This window comes from Sinocyclocheilus grahami, unplaced genomic scaffold (assembly GCF_001515645.1).
Source record: "Sinocyclocheilus grahami isolate Dianchi unplaced genomic scaffold, SAMN03320097.WGS_v1.1 scaffold2251.1, whole genome shotgun sequence".
In the NCBI taxonomy this organism is placed as follows: domain Eukaryota; kingdom Metazoa; phylum Chordata; class Actinopteri; order Cypriniformes; family Cyprinidae; genus Sinocyclocheilus; species Sinocyclocheilus grahami.
Genome location: NW_015507430.1, coordinates 67,722 through 91,294, shown reverse-complemented (window position 1 = coordinate 91,294; position 23,573 = coordinate 67,722). Strand labels below are relative to the sequence as shown.

At 36.6% G+C, this 23,573-nt stretch overlaps 1 protein-coding gene across 10 annotated transcripts in view; it reads left to right on the top strand.

Annotated features, from left to right (window-relative positions):
- LOC107574491 (tumor protein 63-like) overlaps positions 1-23,573 on the top strand; it is a 38,986-nt gene that overhangs the window by 10,177 nt on the left and 5,236 nt on the right. For 5 of the 10 annotated variants that reach the window (XM_016260936.1, XM_016260932.1, XM_016260937.1 and 2 more), the window contains exons 4-10: positions 12,588-12,836; positions 21,090-21,276; positions 21,375-21,490; positions 21,660-21,769; positions 21,863-21,999; positions 22,226-22,308; positions 23,078-23,202. In XM_016260936.1, the coding sequence (XP_016116422.1) occupies positions 12,588-12,836; positions 21,090-21,276; positions 21,375-21,490; positions 21,660-21,769; positions 21,863-21,999; positions 22,226-22,308; positions 23,078-23,202 (1,007 nt within the window). Of the gene's footprint in view, positions 1-6,805; positions 6,983-12,587; positions 12,837-21,089; positions 21,277-21,374; positions 21,491-21,659; positions 21,770-21,862; positions 22,000-22,225; positions 22,309-23,077; positions 23,203-23,573 lie in introns of those variants that run through there. The other 5 variants (XM_016260943.1, XM_016260939.1, XM_016260942.1 and 2 more) reach the window with 3 other exon arrangements.

The following is a 23,573-nucleotide window of genomic DNA, read 5'->3' as shown; positions in this document are numbered from 1 at the left end:
CTGTCCACTTAATATAAAGTGTAACATTCTGGACACCAACCACAATTTATATGTAAAGCCTAACTTACTGGCCACTGCTGTGTAACATCAGAGTAATTACATGGTAAATCCATAGGAATGGTTTACTTAATATAAAGTGTAACACTTTCTTTACCAAAACGTGCTGTTGGTCCTGTTACACATTTGTACTTTCATTACCAAAAAGTGTTGTTACCAATGTCATGTTACACATTTGTATTTCCACATACCATTCAGTGGGTTGTTACATATGTGTAGTTACACAAACATCACAACTGTAGATACTATGTACCAATGTGTACTTACACTGTGGTTACATACTATGTACACATGTAGTTACTATGTAAGTACACAGGTATTAGGGCCACTTAATATAAAGTGGGACCTTGAAGAATATTGGACCCCAATGACTTCTTAAATGTACAAAAAATACTGAGACATAATTTTCCTTTTTGCTGAACTATCTCCTAATAACCAGCTTAGCAGTGATCGGTGAAGTCCTTCACCAAAAGAAAAATAATTAAGAAAAAAGTATGCCGCCATTCATTAATTATTGGATGATGTGCTCTGTTTGGCGCCCTCAGGGTCCTCTGTGTATTATGCAGGGGTGTTGTGTTTTAATCTGAAATTGCTCTTTCTTGGGTAGGTGTGCTTTCTCTGTAGCTGCAGGGCAACAATTTAGAGCAGCACCTGCCGCTGTGACTGACTAAGGCTTGTGTCCTATTCTGTCCGTGTGAGATCGGGGATGGGGGAGGAGAAAGAGAGGTGTGGAGTCAGGTAGAATGGAGGAATGTGACAGAGGAAAGGTTAGGACCTGACATCAAATAGCTCAGCTGATATCATGGTGAGATGGAGCAGCTAAATGTGGTGAAGTCACAGATTTATTTTTCATATTTTGTTATTAATTTCAAAAGACATTTAGCCCAGTGTAGCCTGATCTAAAGTAGATCAACCAGGGGTCCATATAAATTGCAGTTCAAAAGTGTGTTTTTTGTTTTGTTCCGCTTGTATGTATATGCAGCCTTATATTATTTTGTGTAGGTGACACTAACCCACATAAAGACTCCAGACAGAGGTGGATTTAAGCCCCACGGCTTTTACTTGTATCATGCACACTTTTTTCACAATAGTACAATGCACAGTGTTGCTTTTATTTTTTATTCGTTTATTTATTTATTCTCCCATCAAAACCAGTATCAAATGAAATTAGGTGACATAATAACTGCAAAACATTTCAATTAGAAATGGGTACTAACAAATTGGTGAGAGAAAACAGCTGTCCATTGAGTACATTTTTTGATCTGGGTGTTGCTGAGCAGCAAGAATTCAACATAATATGTCCCTTGAATACATTGAAGGTGGTGAGGCAGTGGTTTGTTTAGGCTGTGTTGTGCCCTAGCCCTTGATTAGTCATTTGTAGTGTTCTTTTCAAGTAGAGCCTGACTCAGCATTAGGCAGGAACACATAATTAAGGCGTGCTTCCTTACTGCAATCCATCCATTCTATAGCTACTGTTCATCTTATTTTGTTCTAAACATTTCTTGTGTATTATTTAAACTTTTGTAATTAATAAAATTGTGATTTAATAAAATCAGTCTTTCATGTTGCTCCCAATTTAATTTTTTTTAAAGATATTTTTTCAGTGTAAATGTTTTCATAGTGCTGATGCATGTTCAGTTCAGATCATCAGAGCCACTAAAAAAAATTTTCTTAAAAAGAAAAATAAAAGATTTATATGCAATTCTCTTCGACTCTTGATTTGAGACTTAACTCCACAGTTTAAATCATGACTGCTAAATCACTGCTGACTCTTCACCCCACCAGTTTGCCTCAAGCGAAATTAAACAGTACTGGCAAGGTACAGAGTAATTCATCTAACCATTTCTCTCTCTCTCTCTCTCTCTCTCTCTCTCTCTCTCGCGCGCGCTTTCCTCTGTCTCTCTCCTTTCCTTCACTCTCTTCCTTTTCCACCAACACTGTTTTCTCTTATACTAATATACATCAAGGCGTTAGGATGTGTTAAGTATCTGTAAGAACTAGATGACTCCGTATAAATACAACAATAAAGGAAGAAATTAAAGAAAAAATCTCTAAATATCTATAAGTCTTCTCATACTGAAAATTACAGCAGTGACCTTTGACCTGGTTTGTTTGAAAGGCTCTGCATTGAGGTATGATTGTGTAGGAGTTGGCATTTTGTAAAATTTTTCTTCCAAATGTTTTTACTTGTGTATAGTGTGTTTTTCTGGTCAGCGGCTGAAAGGATTACGTTTATTAAGGTCAGACATCATGATTTGAAACTAATAACTTTTAACTAATAACAATGCAACCATCCCTCGAAGACTAGACAAGGATCAAAACAGGATAGTCAGGACTAGTGCCAATTATGCTGTAAAACAATTCTAAAGTTCTGAGTACAGGTGTTGACTTTTGCTCTCTGATGTCCACAGGTGTTTAGTCTTTGAACTATAGCACTGTTACCCATCAGCTAGTGAACTTCAAAAGTAAATCTGCTGAAGAGAGAAAAAAGATTGTTTCATTTTTTATTATTATTTTATAATTATTATTTTCCAGTCTAAGCACCATAATACCGTAGGTAATGATGTGTCGAGTCATATAACCAGAAAAAAACATTTTATATCAAATAAACCCTTCTTTTTTTCTCTCTCACTCCTGCAGAGTTTCTTGAACAGGTCTCACTTAAAATACTAGCCAATAAACAAACAAACAAACAAACCAGATTTCTTACCCCTCTTTATTTCTCACTTCTATATTAAAGGGGCGATGCAGTTTCTTGAACAGGTGTCTCTCAAAACACTAGCCACCTGACACATGACACCTCACTAATCCTAGAGTTGTAAGTCCAAACAGTCCTTTAAGTGTCCATATAGATCTAAGTGCAGCATCCTTTGTCTGAACCACCAGGAAGCTTCAGTCGGGTTCACCACTTTTTTGCAGAGCCTATTTATTGCCTGACAGCAGTTGCCTAATTTAGCCTAATTATTTTACATGTGTGCATGAATATTCACCTCATGGATAGGAGTTGACTTGACAAGAATAATCTTTTTTCAGATTGTTTCGGGTGTTTGGGACGTTTGCTCTTTAGTAAGAGTGGATAGGACAATAAATAAATAAATAAAAAGGCCACACCATTATCTAAATTTTAAAATGGAAACCAATTGAATTGATGCATGCAATCTCATGTACAATTGATAACCAGAACAGTCAGCCATTTGGCAGTGATCTGTCTAAGCAAATATAATCTACAATTTCTGTTTTAAGAATGACCATGCCTCCCTAAAGCAAAACCTTTTTTAGGGGCTTACTACTTCTGACTGTAGACTGTGGTATAATTTGTGATTGTTAGGTGGGTCAGGTTTAAGGGTCCAGCCCTTTGTGCACTGTGACTATTGCCACCTGAGGCTGTCCCTTAACTCTGTCACCTCTGACCCCCATGGGACACATAAATAACTTCTTGACCAGGAGTAGCCTTTCAAGGCAGTGCAATAAACACTCTTAGATTATAGGAATAATAAATCTTAGATTATAGGAATAATGAAAGTGCAGACAAATATTCTAGAATTTCAAAAACATTTTTTTTTTAAATTCTCATAGTTTTACAAAGTCTGCATTAATTTGATCAGAAATACTGTATAAACAGTAATGTTGATACATTACAATTTAAAATAACTGTTTTGTATTTTAATGTAATTTATTCCTGTAATGGCAAAGCTGAATTTTCAGAAGGCATTGCTCCTGTCTTCAGTGTCACATGGTCCTTCAGAAATCATTCTGTTATGCTTCTCTTTTTTTTGATGGTAAAGGAACATTCATCATCAATGTTGAAAAAAAATTGCTTAATATTTTGTGGATACATTTTTCAGCATTCTTTGATTAAAGTTCAAAAGAACAAAATTCAATCGAAATACGAATATTTTCTAATATAGTACACAATTTACAATTTTCGCAATGCTCTACAGTCGCTTGTTTAATTTAATGCACACTTGCTGAATAAAAGTATCTTTAAAAAATCTTAACTTTTGAACGGTGTAGTATATGTAACATTGATTCTTGTAGATTTACAGTAAATTGATGGAGCTCTTCAACTTTGCTTCCGGGATATTTAATACTGTAGTTAGCAGGTTTTCATATTTTCCTTTGAGAACGTTGCATGATTAATAGTAAATGTCATGTAGACACTGCATAATGAATTGTCTATTGTAAGTAAGCATGGAATATTTAGCTCTAGTGATTTTCAGACTTTTGCAAGAGTTCAGCTGCAGTCAGCTAAATTAATCACAACACCTCGGTTGAGTTGATAGCAGAAGATTTCACACAAGTGCTACTTCAGTGAGGGCCTTAACCCCTATTGTAGATTGCAGCCAGTGTTTTTGTAAAGTAATTAGAAGTTAGTTTAGCTAATTCTAATTGCCCCCCATCAAAAGTGCTCTTAATAACAGCTACCCCCAGGAGGGTGTGAGCTGCTATTTTCAAGAATTTAAGAATTCTGTAGGTAATATATAGGTGGTAAAATGTGGTTTTTATGTTAGTTTAGTGCCATATACTGTAAAAGTGACTCATGGTGCATTAATGTTGCAGTCTGCCCATTTCAGAGATGACTAAGTGGCACGAGACTGCTGTACATGGGGATGGGACTGCCAACATTAGGAATACACAAGTGAACAATTTTCCCTTTAGTCAGTCTGGTAAATGGACCGAATTTAGCACATTTGGTTGGTAGAACTTAGTCTATGAGTTAATTTACAAGTTTGTAGTTTTGCAAAGATGGTGTTGAATCAATTGCTGAAATAACAGATAATTAACAGGGCAAATATCATAAATGAGATGCATGGTGTAGACTCCGTTTGCAAGGATCTTTACTCTACACCAGGGTGTCAAACCCTGCAGAGTTTAGATTCAACCCTAATTAAACACACCTGATCCAACTAATCAAGTCTTTCAGGTTTATTTGAAAACTACATGGTATGTGTGCTGGAGCAGGGTTGGAACTAAACTCTGCAGGGCTCCGGGCCTCCAGGAATTGAGTTTGACACCCCTGGTGTAGAGTAAAGATCCTTGCAAACTGAGTCCGAAATTTTCATATGCGTTTTTTTGTATTCATCATCCTAAAAATCCGTCATGCACAGAAACCTTGCACACTGAGTCCGATGCGTATTAATAAAAAAAATACAAAATGGAGTCTTCAAGCAGTGAGGATGATTTTGTTGTCCTCTCTCTTCTTAAAAAGAGAAAAAGAAAGAGGAAATATTGGATCCATCATCCAATCTAAGGAGAGTTCCAACTCATTATGAAGGAGCAGCGGGATTATCCCGGGCGATTCAAAGTTTTCTTCAGGATGTCAGTGGCTCAGTTTGATGCTTTGCTAGCGATACTGGAGCCACATATTAAAAAGACCACCATTTTCCTGAACTCAATGTGCAAGGACCTGTACAGTGCTTTGTGCTGCGAGAAGAAGCGGATTAACTTGTCAGATGCCTCTCAACCTATCAAAATGCTTGCTACGGATGCGAAAAACGCAGAAAATCGAACTCGATCCAAATTTTTTATGTCGGACGAAAGTTTTGGAGGCAGTGTGTAAACGTGATTGATAAAATGAGAGGTCGTTTTTTTTTTGTTTTTTTATGTGTAAATTTCGAATAAAAATTTCTGGCTCAGAAAATTTGTGAAAATTCAGAAAAAGTGTGCAAGGACCTTAACAGTTTAACACATTTTATGACTGGTCGCCTAAAAATACGTTATTACCTCAAACTGAAATGGATTTAATGGCCTTTCTTCTGTATAATCTGATTAATCTAACATGAAGACATTTAAATATTCACAAAGTGGGTTGGTTCACCCATATCTGAAACAACATTAGTGTATTCAAAACAAATCTACACTAGTCATCTCTGATAGATACAAGCTGTCAACTGTAGTCCTATTGTTTCTCATGAGACTGTCATAGGGCTGTGCTGGAGGCTCTTTGGCTGGTGGAGAGGGGCTCATTCTTATGCAAACAGGCTATGGATGCTACTACTGGAGAGAATTTAGTGCTCTAAGGTAATTCTAGAGCTATAAAGATGATTCCCTCCAAAAGCAAGAGAGAACTTTGTATCTGGAGGTTCCATGTTTCAGTGCAAAGTCATTTACTGGGTCTCACAATTCTATCCATTATATTTTTCCCCTTTATCATGTCATCAAATACTGAAATCATTAAAGTTTTCGAATGATATTAAATAAATAAATGTAGTTTATAGATCATTTATTTTATTTTAATTATATGTGTGTTTTATTATTTAATTAAAAATAAGTCAATTAAATGGCTGACCTGAGATAATTCCTTAAATAACTAATATTTTATATATATAAAAATATTAGATAACTAATATTGTGAGGTGTTAGAGCCCATTTAATTGCGTATCACACTTGCACAGATTAATTGTTTTTTAATTCGTTTGATTCACATTTTACTTGTTTTAAAATTTAAACATTTAAGTAAAATAAAATCACTTCATACATTAAAAAAAACACTTATTTACCTAAATAATACGTAAAAAACTAAAATAGATGCAGTAATGAAAAACAATAACATTTAAATAGTTGCACGGGAAATCATTTAGGTCTAGTGCTTCGCAACTCCTTAGAGTTAAACCTTAAAGGAAGAGCCAGAACACGGGCAACACCTTCCCAAAAGTAGGGTGTGGTATTGGACTCAGGTATTGGACAGGTAATTTCTCAGGACCTCCCTCTTCGTCGCTGGTATATATGGCAATCCCATTGAATTCCTATAGAGACTTTAAGCCTGTCCCGTTCACCTCTGTAGCCCACATCACACTTTAAGGGCATAAAAGAAAAACAAGGGGTAAGAATCCTGGAGCCTGTGGAGCAAACAGCGGCTGCACTGCTCAACCTCAGCGCCAATATGTTGTACCTGGAGACCAATCCTCCCACATCGTACAGTGAGGTAAGGCCCTTGCGCTACCACTGCCCATCTGGAGATTGAGTTGGTCCCAATACTAAATTATGGGTTCTCAGGGAACCCTCTGGAGTGACTGGCAAGACTGGCATCAAAAGTAGGCCTTTTGATATATATTGTGTACCGTCTTTTTTTTCCACCTCTCACGGTGTTAACCAAAAACATTTGAGGGGATGCTGTTACTTCTGTTACTTATGACAATGTTGTGATTTGTGGTCCTAGTCTGACACTTTGCATTTGAATCTATGTGAACGATTTGTTTTTGTTTTTAACTTAATTATTGGTTTTGATTTCTTTGTGCAATTCTTTGTGCACATTCACCATCTTTTGTTTATATTGACACTTTAGAAATTGAAATGTTTGCATTTATTAAGTCATTGGTTTGAACTGTGATAATGGATTTTATAATTGTGTGTGGGAGTGAAAAATCGGACGTGTGTCTATACAGATGAAAATCAACGTGCATTGCTTTAATGGTTTGCCTAGCTGCTGTTTTGTCTACGGTGTACTGCTCTTGGGTTGAATCAAGGTATTTGGCAAATAATGGATTTGTCTGGGACGGTGAGACTGATAATCTTGTTTGTATAGAACAATGGGCTGCGATTGGGCAGTTTGCTTTGAGAAAATACTAATGGAGTCTACTTTTACTTAAGCTTAATATCACTCATTGAATGTTTACCTTTGTTTACAAACTGTTGCAGCAGGATTTTTTGTGTATATGAATACTTTTTTCTTTAGCTTAATATGTGCAGTTGTACAAAAGCCCTTCTTTAGCTTAATTTGTGCAATTGCACTTAAGTCATTTCAAGTCATTGCATTGCTATATCAGGAAAGGAAAAAAAACAATAATACTTTAATCCCATTTAATTGAGTGAGGTGACAAAAGGATCATGATTTCACAGTGAAGCTTGATTTTCGTGTCAGGTTGCTAATGTGTTTTCAAATTGTCATGGATGATAGTTATCAAATCTCTGGGTGTATTTTGTTGAACTGCAGCAACATGCTAGCGCTGATATACGAAAAACACATTTAATCATTCCCCCAAAATTATACGGTTTTGACTTTTTTTTTTAAATAGTATATTTTTTTAATTAAATAAAAAATCTTCTTTTGAATGAGTTGTCAAATTTTTCATAAAACAAAACTTTCAGTATAATATATATTTTAAGAATAATGCAACTTAAGTTTATAACTTGAGCGTTTTAAGCCATCTAAGATAGTGGCCGGATCTGTGTTTGTTGTCTAAAAGCTCCCCCATTCCTTCCTGACAGGTGGTAGTTCAGACTGTGATTTCAGTGCTGCCATTCTCTTGCACAAAGCTGTTGTCAACACAACACTGTTAGCTCAGAGACAAACCTGTTGGTAGAAACACGGTCCGGTCTTCTACCCCCCTCCTTGTGTTTTTAAAGCTGGCTTTAGGTAACCAATCCACTGCCCACACAATCCACTTGATTTAATGCATTTAAACACTCTGTTTCCCACTTTCTTTAATCATGGTAGGGTTTACAGGTCCGTAGACATGCATGTTTTGTGTTGTAAGTGGAGACATGCAAAGAATTTGAGAAATAATATGGTACTGTTAATGTTGATTTACCACAAATGTTTTAAATGATGGTTCAAATGCATACAATTTGATAATTTCTTGGATTTCTTGCATCTTAAGCTTTAGTTTAGTTTAGCTTAAGTGTTTTTTTTTGTTTTTTTGGTGAGGTTTTTACTTTTAGTTTTAGCTTATGCTTTGGTTGCTTATTAGTGGAGACATGCAAAGAATTTGAGAAATAATATGGTACTGTTAATGTTGATTTACCACAAATGTTTTAAATGATGGTTCAAATGCATACAATTTGATAATTTCTTGGATTTCTTGCATCTTAAGTTTTAGTTTAGTTTAGCTTAAGTGTTTTTTTTTTGTTTTTTTGGTGAGGTTTTTACTTTTAGTTTTAGCTTATGCTTTGGTTTTGCTCTTTGACAGCAGGTTGTCCCGTAAGATGTGTCCATCTTTCTCGCAAAGAAAGGGCTTCAGGTTAAACTCCCGCTCGTCTGAGTGATAGATTGCGGAGCCGCTTTGAAGAATGTGTGCATCAAAGTGATCCTGAGAAGTCTAGGAATTGTAATTGTTTTAACTGTGGTAGATACAGATACAATCATCTGCTCTGCCCAGCCCACTGGGTACGAAGTGAGAAGAAAATAAGAGCACCCCCCCCCGCTTAATGCTTTCCACCCCTGTGGTCACTCATCAAGGCCTCACAGATGTTCTCAACACCCATCCCGGGTTACAAACTGCCCAGGTCACTGGAACACACCCAGGAATGCCAGCCATTTCATCCCCCAGGCCAGGGCAGCCTCAGCTCCTGCCACTGCTCTTGAGTTAGGAGCACTCATTTTGCTCTCAAACTCTAAACTTAAGTAGTTCTTAGAATTTAGTGGATTTGGCCATTAGAATTCATCTTGTGGAATCAGGAAAAAAGACAGATAGCATTTTAGGCTGAAAATCAACTGTAATGCCGGTACTGCTGACATCTGTGAACAGCACATTGTTAGAATGCATTGTTAAAAGATGCAACTGAGCTGCTTAATTTTACCCTGGAATTCATGGGAGACTGTCAGTGCAGAGCCAAATTTGAAATCTTAATCAATAATTTATTATTTTGCTGTAATATTTTCTAAGAAACATTTAACTTTGCCTCTGTTTTGATTGCCTTTATTTTAGAAACGGCCAAATGTATATTTGACACGAGTAGCAATGAAGAGGGTTTTGCTTGTAAGCAAAACAGATTTTTAAATGCTCTATATATTATGGTATATTATAGTATCACGTTTATGCATTTGGCAGACATTTTTATCTGAAGCAACTTACGTTGCATTTATCAGTTCATGCAATCCCTCTGAATCAAACCCATGACTTTGGTGTTGTTGGTGCTAGATGCTCTACTTTTTGAGCTTGTTACTTATATTATAGTATAGTATAGTATAGTGTTGTATTGCATTGTATTATATTATACTATAATATTGTTATATTATAATGATATAATATTGTTATATTATAGATTTATGGTTCTACTTAAGCATCCCAGAGGCTCACTTTCCAAAGAAGCTAAACAGGCTGGTATGTTTAAGAGCAGCTAAAGCAGTTGTTACATAGTTGTTGCATTGTGGAGGAATAGTATTTGACAAAAAGGTGTTAGCGGAAATCACAATATGATCAAAAAGGTGGACTAAATGATAAGTTTTTGTACTGGATGTTTTGTTTGTTTGTTTGTTTTGTCTACAGAAACGTGAATAATGCTTAAGTATTGCTTTGTATTTAGCACAGTTGGTAAACTTCCCCTCACTTTATTATCAGTGCAACCTTCAATATTAAGTAGCTCTAAGGAGTCTCAGAAATTAGGACATTTCACAGATGACTCTTGTATGTTCAATTAAATCACAAAGTGCAATTGCGTATGATAATTTACTCATTTTAGAATTTTTGTAAACATCTGAATATTTTACTACTACGATACATGAGACCAGCTCCTGGGGTTATCCTATACATCAATAGGCAAATATGTTATTTCAGTACATTACTTTATATACTTTACAATCTCTACTCTCTATATATTTTTATTTTATTTTTTATAGCCGCATTACTTTTTACCTCTGCATTTTTTACAGTTTACAGGCATGTGCAGATTGTTCTTCTGATTAGTTTAAGTAAGTTTAAAATGTCTGTGAGAGCCCAACTTTAATTGTAATTTCAAACAAAGGCTAATGTACTGCTAATGGCTTTAAGTAGACTGAGCACTGCCCTACACCTCCATAGTGGGATCAGACACACAGACTGACTTGCATGGTCTTACTGTCTCTGAAAGATTCCATTATGTCCTAATTGCTTCATTGTAAAGGATGTGTGTGCTTAAGAAGCACTGTTGAGGCTGGAGGGTACAGCTCTTGTGTTTGGGTTATTTTTGTGTGGGTATGCGCATCTGCTCTTACAATACGCTTCTTTTCATACACCAATAGACCTGGTCTATTGTTTCTTCAGATAGGCTCTTAAAAGCCTGAGACTCATTGTTTCCAGGAGGCTGAGCAGACTCGTGGCACACAAGCACACACACACACACACAATGACCCCTGTCTGTACATCGCAAATGGCCCCTATTTTCTTATTTCCTACAGCACTTAGAGAGAGGTATGCTGTGGTCAGTGATTTGACTCACTCTCAGGTGTGTATGTGTACAAAATACATAACTATCTAAAAAACCTATTTGAATAATCTATATTTAATATTTTAAGACTTCAAATATATATATTTTTTCAACCATTTTAAGGAAAAAAATAAGGAATGATTTTACAGTATGCATTAGTCATGTTTATAGTATATTTTGCCCCACTGGTGATTCACCCGAGCCACCTGCAGCACCGGGAGAATTTTATGTGAAGGATTCAAAGAGAAAGAGACAGGAAAAGAGAGAGAAAGAGGAATACGCGTGCAAACTGGACAGCTGTCTCCATCTATGCCTGAAATAAACAAGGGACTCAGTTGAGATTAATGATGGTCTAAAGAGCCATACAACCATGCCACCTCATCCAGGAATGTGGCGTGTATTAATGGAAAGGAATGGACTAGAGGAGTGGGGCTGGAAAAGGCTGGCTTACCTCCAGAACATTTGTCCTTCTCTCAAATGACAGTCATTTTAATTCCTCTCTGCGCCTTCACTAGAACAAGGCAACAGGAGCCGTGTGAACTGTGTATCGCCCATTTACTGCCGACCCCCCTGCTGTACCCACCTTCCTTTTGTTATTACTGCATCTTCCAGTTCATTTAGAGTCTTCCTTCATTCCTGTGGACCTCACCAACAACCTAGAGCAATTAAGGCGGGCTAAAGACTTAAATGGTCCTAAATGTGATGATTGTTTGCATTGTAAACAACTGCAGTTTCACACCTAGAATAAAAATGACTGGGATAAAGAATGTCATAAATGACACTTCAATTGAACTCAAAATTTGCTACTTCTAAATTGTAAGACCCCATTAGTCCCTGTTAGATGTTAGGCTACTTTAAATTTCTTGGATCACCACATACTGAATCATGGCTTGGATTTATTTCCAATACTTTAGTGTTAATTTTGTTTTAGATAAATCTTTTGGCCTGTGACAGCATAACTGAAAATTTACAAACTGTAAATTATTCCTTTTTACATAATGCATCACTATTCTTGTGGTAATCCTTCTCTTCTTTCACAGTTGACATATCAGTGGCTGTAATCGGACATTTACTGCCTTTCTTTACTCAAGTACACAGACATGGCTATTTGATGAACAATTTGATAAAGAGCATAACCTCTTAAGTCATAATTCTCTCTGACTTGAACATACTGTACAAAGACTTATTTAAGTCTACCAAGCACTGGCTGTTATGCACATCATCTGTTTCTCTAAGACCACCATTACATCATAGCCTGATGTATTAACATGAAAAGAAGCTGTATTGTGGCAACAACTCATTAATGTTTTGATGAATATTGTGTCTTTGTTTGTATGACACTTCTAATACCGTAAACACTTGAAAAGATTTTATATTGATAAAAATACTCTCTGTTTTTCCTCTAGCCACAGTATACAAGCCTGGGGCTTCTCAACAGCATGGATCAAAATGGTGGCTCCACCTCCACCAGCCCCTACAACAACGAGCATGCTCAGAACAACGTAACGGCACCATCACCCTACGCCCAGCCCAGTTCCACCTTCGAAGCCCTGTCTCCATCACCTGCCATCCCATCCAACACAGACTATGCTGGCCCACACACCTTTGATGTGTCCTTTCAACAGTCCAGCACAGCCAAATCAGCCACCTGGACGGTAAGACAATGTCTCTATATGTGCGACACATATGACTTTTATATAACTTTTTACATTATTATATATTAAATATTGCTAGTAAACTACAAACGACCCCCCCCCTCCCCCCCCAAACTATTCATGGGGTAAGGTATTGGGACCAAACCAATACAGGAGCATAGAGAGGAGAGCATGTTGTCCCTTCAGTCTATATTGGGGTTAAGTGTCTGGCTTTAGGGCAACAACCAAATATTTCCTAGTAGAGAAATTGGACCTCCTGCCCTCTGGTCACAAATCACTCATAACAATTCATCCCATTTATACATGGCATTTGTCTGTGAATTGAGTGTTTTGTTGTATTATGACAATGCATTGTGGTTCTACGTTACAAAAAGCAGTTGATTTCTGCTGTCAAGGGTTCTTCCAGGAGGATAACATTTTTATACCTGTCTGATCTCAGCTTTAGGCACTTCTGTGATCTATATGAAAGTTTCCAGTTACAAAACTCCACCTGACCAAGAAAAAAAAGCAGGCTTAGGTTTAAACTAGCCTGGTTATTGCACAATAGACTACTGTTTTAGGGTTTATTGTCTTTTTTGACTATTTGCACAAAATTAGTTGGAATAGTTGCAACCCTATGCATTTAAAAAAAATCTTTAAAAAATTTAATCAATAAAATGTATTAACTGATTAATACTTGTAGGTAGTAACTAAATAGTTTTGAAAATTAAATAAAACATTTTGGAAATTATAAAAGACAAAAAGAAAATTGTATCCGAAAAGAGCCATGACTGACCCCTACTGGTGAGTTGTTTGCTGGCGCATTGAGTCTTTTTCAGAAACCGCTATGTCAACATAGCGGAAACAATGTGTATCAGTGAGCATTACAATAGCTGTGTCACTGTCACTTAGTTTTGCATAGATAGGTGATAATCAAACCGACTAAACCCGCTAAGCTAGTTGTAGTAGCCCAGGAACAAGGAGTCTGGTGTCTGTCAACCAAAAAGTGGCTTTCTGTTGGACAGCGCATCCTAGCGGTTGCTAGCTAGTTATAGCTACTTAAGGTCTTCAATCATGTCTTCAATCCGTTTTACTCATTTTTCGCAGTGTTAGCAATAACAACAATGACAGTTATATCATTTTGCGCTAAATGTGATACATTTTATTTCTGTCAAAGCTAACTTGAGAGCTTCAGTGGAAGTTATTTAATCACAGACATTAAATGAGATAAACATCTATGATTATTTTAGGCTAATTGATCCCAGCCATTATAGACCAATGTCTCATTAATCTTGAATTTAGCAGATTGTGGTCTTGAAAAACCAGTGAGTCAGTTGCGATAATGCTGTGTCACATCTTTAAGTAAATAAGTTGAGCAGAGATTGGTTTGCTCATTGCTCATTGCTCATTGGCTACAGTGCAGTGTGGGATTGTGACATTTACCCTATTCCCACAGCAGCCCTTGTCATCCTCGCTCCTTGACTTCACCAATACAGCAGAAGTTGTCAGACACCTCACCGTACTTAGAGCAGACTTCTGGGTGTGAGAAAGACACCACACCCTTGCTTGTCTCATTTAAGATGTCCCTACTCATTCATATTTCCCTTTCTCACAGTGCATAGAACATTGTGGAGAATATCTCTTCCTTTAATTTAATAACAATTTAGCCAAACGAAAGGCAGTTTTGTGGCTCACATTTAATGTAACCCACACTTGTTCTTCACACACAGCTCAATCTATCCTGCATATAGCTTCAATGACACACACACCCACACACATTTCCTGGCATTGCATCCTACCGCTCCTGATTTACGGGAAAGCTTTTGCAATCCTGCTTTTTTTGTTGATGTCAATGATAAGACACATCATACATGAACATTTTTTGTTCGTTTTCAATTTTCAGAGGAAACCCATCCCGCCTATCATTTTCTTTTCACCTTTTTTGGGCTCAGTGTTTGTTTTATTTGATGTTCTTTTAGAGCAGAGCCTCCATTTGCATTTTCCTGTCAACCTATCAACAGTGCATCCAATGATACGGCACGGTTTTGTTTGCCTACTGGTTCGCCTGTATGTATAGAACGCCGAATGCGACCACTGGAGTTGTTGTCTCAAGAAGTGAGCTGGGGATTAGTAGAATGGGTCAGTAATACTCGTGTAAATACTCCATGCCTTCCTCCTGAACCCTGCAGTGCTGAAGGGGCTGTTCCCTGCTCAGTGAGTAAAGCTTGTCGACTGTGTCTCTCATAATGCCGCAGGACAAGGAGATGAGAACAAGGATAGAAGTTGGGGGAGGACAGAAGTGCTCAAAGAGACGAGTGTTCCAGCGAAAGGTGGCAAGATACGACTTGTCCATGGAACATCTGCAGGCCCGTCCCACGCCTCGTGAGATGGAGCTGAGACTTGTTTGTGTCAACGAGCCTGTCGAGACTTGTCTGACATTGCCACGTAAAGCCCTAAAACCTAAGCAAGTAGAGGAAGAAGAAAGAAAAGGAGGGAGAGGTTAATTTACAAAAAAAAAAAACCTGGAGTTGAAAAGATATTTATGATAAGGAAATTATTTCTAAGAATGGCGTATCTGGAAAAGCCCACTTCTCTGACAGGTTCTGTTTGGAGATCTGTTGTTCTTGTTGTTTTGTGTCTTTGAACAATGAAAGATTACCTGTGCTTTTAGACCATGCAAGAGGTAGAGCTGGTCAAAGAGAAGATCAGTCTTTCAGCACCAGTATAGCCGCCACGTCTGCTTTAGCTCACTTGCACTATAATAATCTTTGTCTTCTCATGCAGTCAAGATGGCATAGTGCTACCTGAAAAGGTCCAGCATGTACTTATTAGACGTGACCTTAAATCCCACCTTTTGTGCAACACCTTCAGAGTGTAATTGAACGAGAAGAGAAATGAAAATACCTTCATTTTCATCAAAAGAATAAATAAAGGTAGCTGTAAGGAAAGAATTTGGCAGCACTCAGGGCGACCATTGAGCAAAATGAGGGGAAATCCAGCATAATTACACCAAAGCTTGTCACACGTTTTCTGGGAAAGATCACATTTCCAAAGCATATAATTTAATCACAGGGCATTAACTAGTGCCAGGAAGCATGGGGGCATATGTTTACATCACTAGAGAAAGTATGAATCTGATGAGGGTTGGTTGCATGATGATTTCCCTCCAAATGCACTACATACATGACGAGTTATCGATGTCTGAAACCCAATTGCATTTAAATCTTAATATTTATCTTTTGCTTCATCCTTTCATGCATATTTTCCACTTTGGAATCAAATTAAGTATATATATGCAGAAACACCATGCAAAGTTTTCAGGCATGACTAGCAACATCATGGCTGTTGATTCGCTATTCAAAACCATAGCTGCATACATTTTGCTCAAACTAAGTCGTGCAAACATGCACCACAGAAACCCATTTATTGCCCCTGTGTTCCAATGTAAAGAGCATGCAATCATCAGTTATTAGCTGCTTAGCCCTCAACATTTCTAGCAAGAAATATTAAGCAAAGATAATGAGCAATGCCCTGTGAAATTGGCTTTTGAACAGAATTGCATTTTCCTGTTTATGATTATTTGCACCCTACACTCAAATCCTGTTTTATTTCAAATGCTTCTCTTTCCAAACTCAGCAAAAAGTATTTTTATCATTGCGTCAAAGAGGGGAAAAAGGCATTTTATTTATTTCCCAATGAAACAGGTTTTGGGAGAAGCAACAGGCGTGATGGTACATGTCAGGTATGAGGTGGGACAAGACCAGAGGCGCCAGAGCGTTGGGCCAACCCGCCCTGCCATGCTGAGACATGAATACAGCCTTAGCCTGCAGCCCTGCTCTGTTCAAACACACACACACTGCAGCTGCAAACTTGTCACAACACGTACAACACTGTATGTGTGTGTGTTTGTTGTCGCTGTGACTGCGGTTTTACTGTGTGTGCACAAATCTCTGTTTGTGTAAAAATCTCTTGAAGAAACCGGTTTACACTGCCGTTCAAAAGTTTGGGATCAGTAAGATTTTTAATGTTGTTGTTGAAGCTTTTTATGCTCATCAAGGGTGCATTTATTTGATAAAAAAACAGGGGGAAAAACTAATATTGTGTATTGTGAAATATTAATGCAATAGTGTAATGTAATAATGGCTTTCTATTTTAATTTCCTGTGATGCAAAGCTGAATTTTCATCAGCCATTACTCCAGCCTTCAGTGTCACATGATTCTTCAAAAAAAAATTTAATATGTTGATTTATTATCAATGTTGGAAACATTTTTTTTTTTTTAATAAATCAGAATCATTTCTGATTGATCACGTGATACTGAAGACTGGGGTATTGGCTGATGAAAATTCAGCTTTGCGTCACACTATTAAAATAGAGCACTATTAATAATATTATACAATATTACTTTTTTCTCTCTGTATTTTGGATCAAATAAATGCAGCCTTGATGAGCAGAAGAGAGTTCTTTAAAAAAAAAATTTGTTTACATCTTACTGATCCCATATAATTCGTAAAACAGAAGCACATTCTGCACATTTCATTTAGGCTGATGGTCTGCAAGAAGTAAAATATTTTAAAGACTTTAAAAGTCCCACTACCATTGATATCAAATGGTTCACCAAATTTTATTATAGAGTTCTCGGTAAAACCTTACAATAAGTTTCAATTTGTTGACTTTTGTAAATGCGTTAGGGGGTTTACCACATTTGTCAATATTGATTGTCAATTAATAAGTATACTAATACATCAGTGTTATTAACTATTCGATCAGTGTTGACTATACTAAGTTGAAGTACTAAAATCATAAACTAAAACGGAAATAAAGTACATAGAAAGATAAATAACTCTCTGTATTTTGGATCAAATAAATGCAGCCTTGATGAGCAGAAGAGAGTTCTTTAAAAAAAAAAATTGTTTACATCTTACTGATCCCATATAATTCGTAAAACAGAAGCACATTCTGCACATTTCATTTAGGCTGATGGTCTGCAAGAAGTAAAATATTTTAAAGACTTTAAAAGTCCCACTACCATTGATATCAAATGGTTCACCAAATTTTATTATAGAGTTCTCGGTAAAACCTTACAATAAGTTTCAATTTGTTGTCTTTTGTAAATGCGTTAGGGGGTTTACCACATTTGTCAATATTGATTGTCAATTAATAAGTATACTAATACATCAGTGTTATTAACTATTCGATCAGTGTTGACTATACTAAGTTGAAGTACTAAAATCATAAACTAAAACGGAAATAAAGTACATAGAAAGATAAATAGAAAAATAAAACATCAAAACTAATCAAATCTACAAAACCACAACAAAATTACTTGAACTAAACTTGAAAACTGAAGATATAAAAATATTAACATACTATTGTAATGGTATATAAATAATGCATTAGTTATACGTAATATGTTCAAATGTATTGCAGTGTTTTAGTATTATGTATGAATGAACATTTATAAATTAAATTGTTTATTATTAGTTCATGCATTAATTAAATTCAATTAAGACAAATTAAACATTATTGTAAAATATCACTGAGTTGTTCTCATCCTAGACTGTCACTCTCTCAAATCACCTTTTTCTGTTCAAAGAGTTACTTTAAACTTGTGTGTGTGTGTGTGTGTGGTAATTCACATTGTAGCCCATGACTGGAACATAATTACATGTTAACACCACCGTGCCCCTCCCTGTAAAACAGCTAATGCCTCCAATTCATCAGATCATTTTATGGCCCCACCCTTCATATATGTGTGTGTGTGTGTGTGTGTGTGTGTGTGTGTGTTTCCCTGTCAGAAGTGGCTCATTTGGCCCCAAGCAAACACAGCAGCCTCCACACATATTTGCATTCTCAAAATGTGTTGCTTTGGGGCTAGAATTGGTACATCAACTGCTTTGTTTATGTGGTAATGTTTGTAGGTTGGAGTTTAAGATGTTACAAAATATGTAAGAACGGTGTTTGTTGTCAGTATGTCAAGCTTCTGTCATTTATATCGGTCTCTGGCTTTTTTGCTGGGCCTCTGTGTGACTGACCCTTTGGCATTTGTGTGTACAACTCTCTCTTTGGTCCTAGAGATCTTTCATATCCTCTTCTCTCTCTCTCTCACTCACCTCATTTAACTGTATGACAGGAGCGTACAGAGGCATATCAGGTTGGGAGCAGAGGGGCAATTACAGTTATTCATCTTTCTTTTTTTATAGAACACCTTTCAAAAAAGCGTTCAGTTCACGCACAAAACGCCTTCATCATCCACCGGTGAAAGCACCCAGGCACTAAATTAGTCAGAGCTAAAATGAGTCAAGTCAGTTCTGAGAGTGCAGGTGATGAGTGTAGAAGCTTCATGCTGTTGATACTCTGAAGAAGACATCATGAGCAAGTGATATGATAGGACAGGAGTCAAAAATATGGACTATTCAAATCTATTTTCAGTGTAGCTGACAAAATGTGAACAAAAAATGCTCAATTTGTTAACATTAGTTAATGCATTAGTCATAAACTAACAATTATTTTTATATTATATAAATTAATGATATTTGTATAGCAATTTATTAATCAGTTCATTTCTAATGTTAATTTTTAAATGTTAACATTAAACAATGTATAACTTTAAATATAATAAAATATTTTAATGTAAATGTGAAGTTAATGTTTAACATGTAAAATGTATTCTTATATGCACAAATTAACATTATGCTAGATAATTAAATGCTGTAAAATTGTAGTTCATAACTCTATAATACAATTGAACCATATGGTAAAGCTTTGGTAAAGATTGTTTTGTTTTGTTTTTTCAGTTTGTTCTACCAATTCCTTCAGGAAATGGCCAGGATTTGTGTGTGTTTGTTCTTGTCAAGATTGTGCAATACTCTGAAAGCTCACAAGCAGGTGCTGGGACGGGCTCCTCTCATTGGAACACTTCATATCAAAAGTTAATAGAGATGGAATTTAATGTTGCATTGTTCTTCAAAATAGCCCCTGGCAACATTCACAGCAGTTTGTTTTTTCTTTCTTTCTTCTTTACCTTTTCAAATGAACTTGACAGGAAAGCTTTCTTCACAGCATAGAACACCTTGATACGCTGCTTTCAGGGCAAGAATTCATTTAAAAGCTGCAAAGAAAAGTATGGTCTGTGGTATTTTTCTTGAAAAAGAAGTGATGTGCAACCAGCCGTTATCTACAATACAAAATCTGTGGCATACCATTAGGTTTTGCAACATTGATGACTGATTTGCAGTTGTCACAATGTTGGCGGTCATGCTTTGTGAGACTGTTTAATCACGTAGATCGTTCTTTTTGACCTATTGTGTGTGGTTAGACAGAATCTTAAACTCCTGATGATGCTGTAAGTATGAGTAACACCTGAGTGTTAGCCTGTGGTGATGAGGATGGTTCAAGCGCACAGTGTGATGCAATTGATTTTTGTGGTCAGTAACACCCTGAACATCAAGCTGTCATCAGTGATGAAGAGGATGTTGGGAAATGCAGTTGAGATTACCTCATACAATTTGTATTTAATAATGATATGTACGGTACATTTTCATTTACATGTTACACATTGAGAAACTATATTCTAGAAACTCAAGAATATATCGGCAAACTTCAAAAATGTTCAATGATGAGAACCACTGATTTAAATTCAATTAGACAATTGTTTTGCTCGTTTTATGAATGAGGCCTATTACAGGTATTCAAGGGCAAGTCAAATCTTTTCATTGTTCAACACTAGAGATATCATCACATCAGGGTAATAATTTTTACATCAGATTTCTGTGTCAACATGGTCCACGTCTTCATGCTTCAGGTGATTTGGAAAGCACATTTCAGTGTGTGTCCTTAATCACAGGTATATCTTAACCTGTGACATCTGTAGGGTAGAACCAGAAGTCCCGCCGCCTAAAGCCAGCTGCTCTTCCCTTTAAAGACTGTTATATGGCACTTATTCCACTAAAGCATTGGCAAACTGCAGCTGTTTTATCTCTGTGTTGCCTGTGTTTGTGAGAAAGGCTTATTTTCTTTGTTTAGATAAAGAAATTACCTTTAAAGGATGTTTAGTAGTTTATAGCAACTGCTATTGAATTTTATTTTTTTAATTTTAGCTAATAATTTTGAAAAAACTGTTTTTTTTACATTAAGAACATTTTACAAAAGCTCTCAAAGCAAAAACATTTTAGTAATATGGATTAAAATTTGCTTATATTGTTAAAAAAATAGTGCAGTTATATTACAGATTTTGTTTTATAGCAGTTACTAACCAAACCCTCTTTTTCTTTAGTACTCAACAGATTTGAAGAAGCTGTACTGTCAGATTGCCAAAACATGTCCCATTCAAATCAAGGTCCTTACCAACCCACCCCAGGGTGCAGTCATACGGGCCATGCCTGTCTATAAGAAAGCTGAGCATGTTACCGAGGTGGTCAAACGATGCCCGAACCATGAACTGAGCAGAGAGTTCAATGACGGTATGTCACTTCACTAAATTTGTAGCTTAGAAGTGTGATTAAACATGTTTTTAATCTTCGGCTTGGTGATATAATCTACTGAATTGTGTATTTAATAGGCCAAATAGCCCCGCCCAGTCACCTGATTAGGGTTGAGGGGAACAGTCATGCGCAATACATGGAGGATTCCATTACTGGGCGTCAGAGTGTGCTGGTGCCTTATGAGCCCCCTCAGGTGAACACTCACACTCAAACACGCACACATGCAATTTCAGAGAAACCTGGCTGTCCCTACATCCACCGCACACCTGAAATCATTCCCAACAGATGTTAATTTAATATAACAGCTCTAGAGAAATGAACAACGGTGAGTAGTGGATGACACGACTGTTCCCTATTAACAGGTGGGCACAGAGTTCACAACCATCCTGTACAATTTCATGTGTAACTCCAGCTGTGTTGGAGGAATGAACAGACGTCCTATCGTCATAATCGTCACTTTGGAAACCAGAGAGTAAGACCATTTTAAACACTGGATTGTATTGAATAAAATATCTCTTATAGGAAATATAGAAATAAGTATTAATCGCTTGATCGGTTTCTCCAGTGGTCAGGTTTTGGGCCGACGGTGTTTTGAGGCTCGTATCTGTGCGTGCCCTGGACGTGACCGCAAAGCTGACGAGGACAGCATCCGCAAACAGCATGTCAGCGATGGCACAAAGAGCAGTGAGGGTACGAAACGCCGTAAGTAGTGCTGGGGGCTGGTGACTGGGCTTCATCTAACACAAACACATTTGCATCGCATGTTTCTTATTCCTAGTTAGTTCTTACCTCCATATATACTGCATGCTCTCTTGTACAAAAGCACACACTGCATCTTTTCCACCTGTTCTGTGCTTTAGCTCTGCGTCTTGTGCTTTAAGATCTTTTATTACAGCTGTTTCACTTCCTCTATCTCCGTCTTCCACAGCTTTCCGTCAGGTCTCTCACCTCTCCCAGCTAAACTCCATCAAGAAGCGAAGATCCACCGATGAGGAAGTGTTTTGTCTGCCTGTGAGTATCTCAAATTTGTCTGCAGTATCCCAGCATCAGATTTGTAGTTGTTGATGTGAAATAGAATACAGATTTCATAGACTTAGGGGCCGTTTAGACAGGATGCTTTTTTTGCATCTTTTTTTTTTCTAATGTAAGCATTCACTAGGTGGATGTCTTTGAAAATCCACTTTTAAAGATGTGAAACCTGAATTGTCTTTCAATCTGTTGCTCTTTATTTAATTTTACAAACAAGAATGATTTCTGTGTGAACAGTCCCTTACTTGATAAGGAAGTGTTCATTTCTATGAAACCTTTAAATTTAAATAAAAAATATCTGCTAAAAAAATGCATGTTCAAATCTAATTGTAATAATATATTATTAATAACTGTTATTCATAATTACAATCATCAAACAAAAGTATAATTCATAATTTGTTAACTTTAGTTAATGCATTAGGTGTACTAACAAATTAACAATGAAAAATACTTTACAGCATTTATTAATCTAGGTTAACGTTAATTTTTTACATATACTATTTTACAGATTTCAAATTGTATTTGAAAAGTAGTGTATTACAAATCAACATTAATTTGAATTAATTAATTAATTATGAATACCTTTACAACACATTAAGAATACTTGTATATGTATATGTAGGCTTTATAGAAAGCATTGCAGAAATATTTGATACTGAAAAGATAATACAAAGATAGAACTTCACAGATATTCATTCTTAGGCAACAGGCATCCAGGCTTACCCCTTCTCTCTCCTTCTCTGTGCTTCAGATTAAAGGCCGTGAAATCTATGAGATTTTGGTGAAAATCAAAGAGTCTTTGGAACTTATGCAGTTCCTCCCTCAACAGACTATTGAGTCATACAGACAGCAGCAGCACAACCTACTGCAGAAACAGTGAGTACTTTATACATGCAGGAAAATTCCCCAATAAAAATGGGGTGATTCTACCTCATTCGAAAATTATAAAAAAAATGGAGAATTGTTCTTCATCTCTTCATTTTTATAATGTGAATAGCCACAGCCAAACTGCAGGCACATACTACACTGTGTTAGCAAGGTCCACCCACAGATTGATATTTGTGTGTCAGTTTTTTAATAATTTGATCAACTTTATTGCTTGGTTTTAACACTGCATTTGACTGTGATTGCTCATTGACTGACTGTGCACTGAATTTATCATTTAAGTATTTGGTTTGTTTGTTCAGCCATTAATTTCCGCCCCATCTGAGAGTTTCTAGAGTGCTAACACTGGAACTTAACGTGGC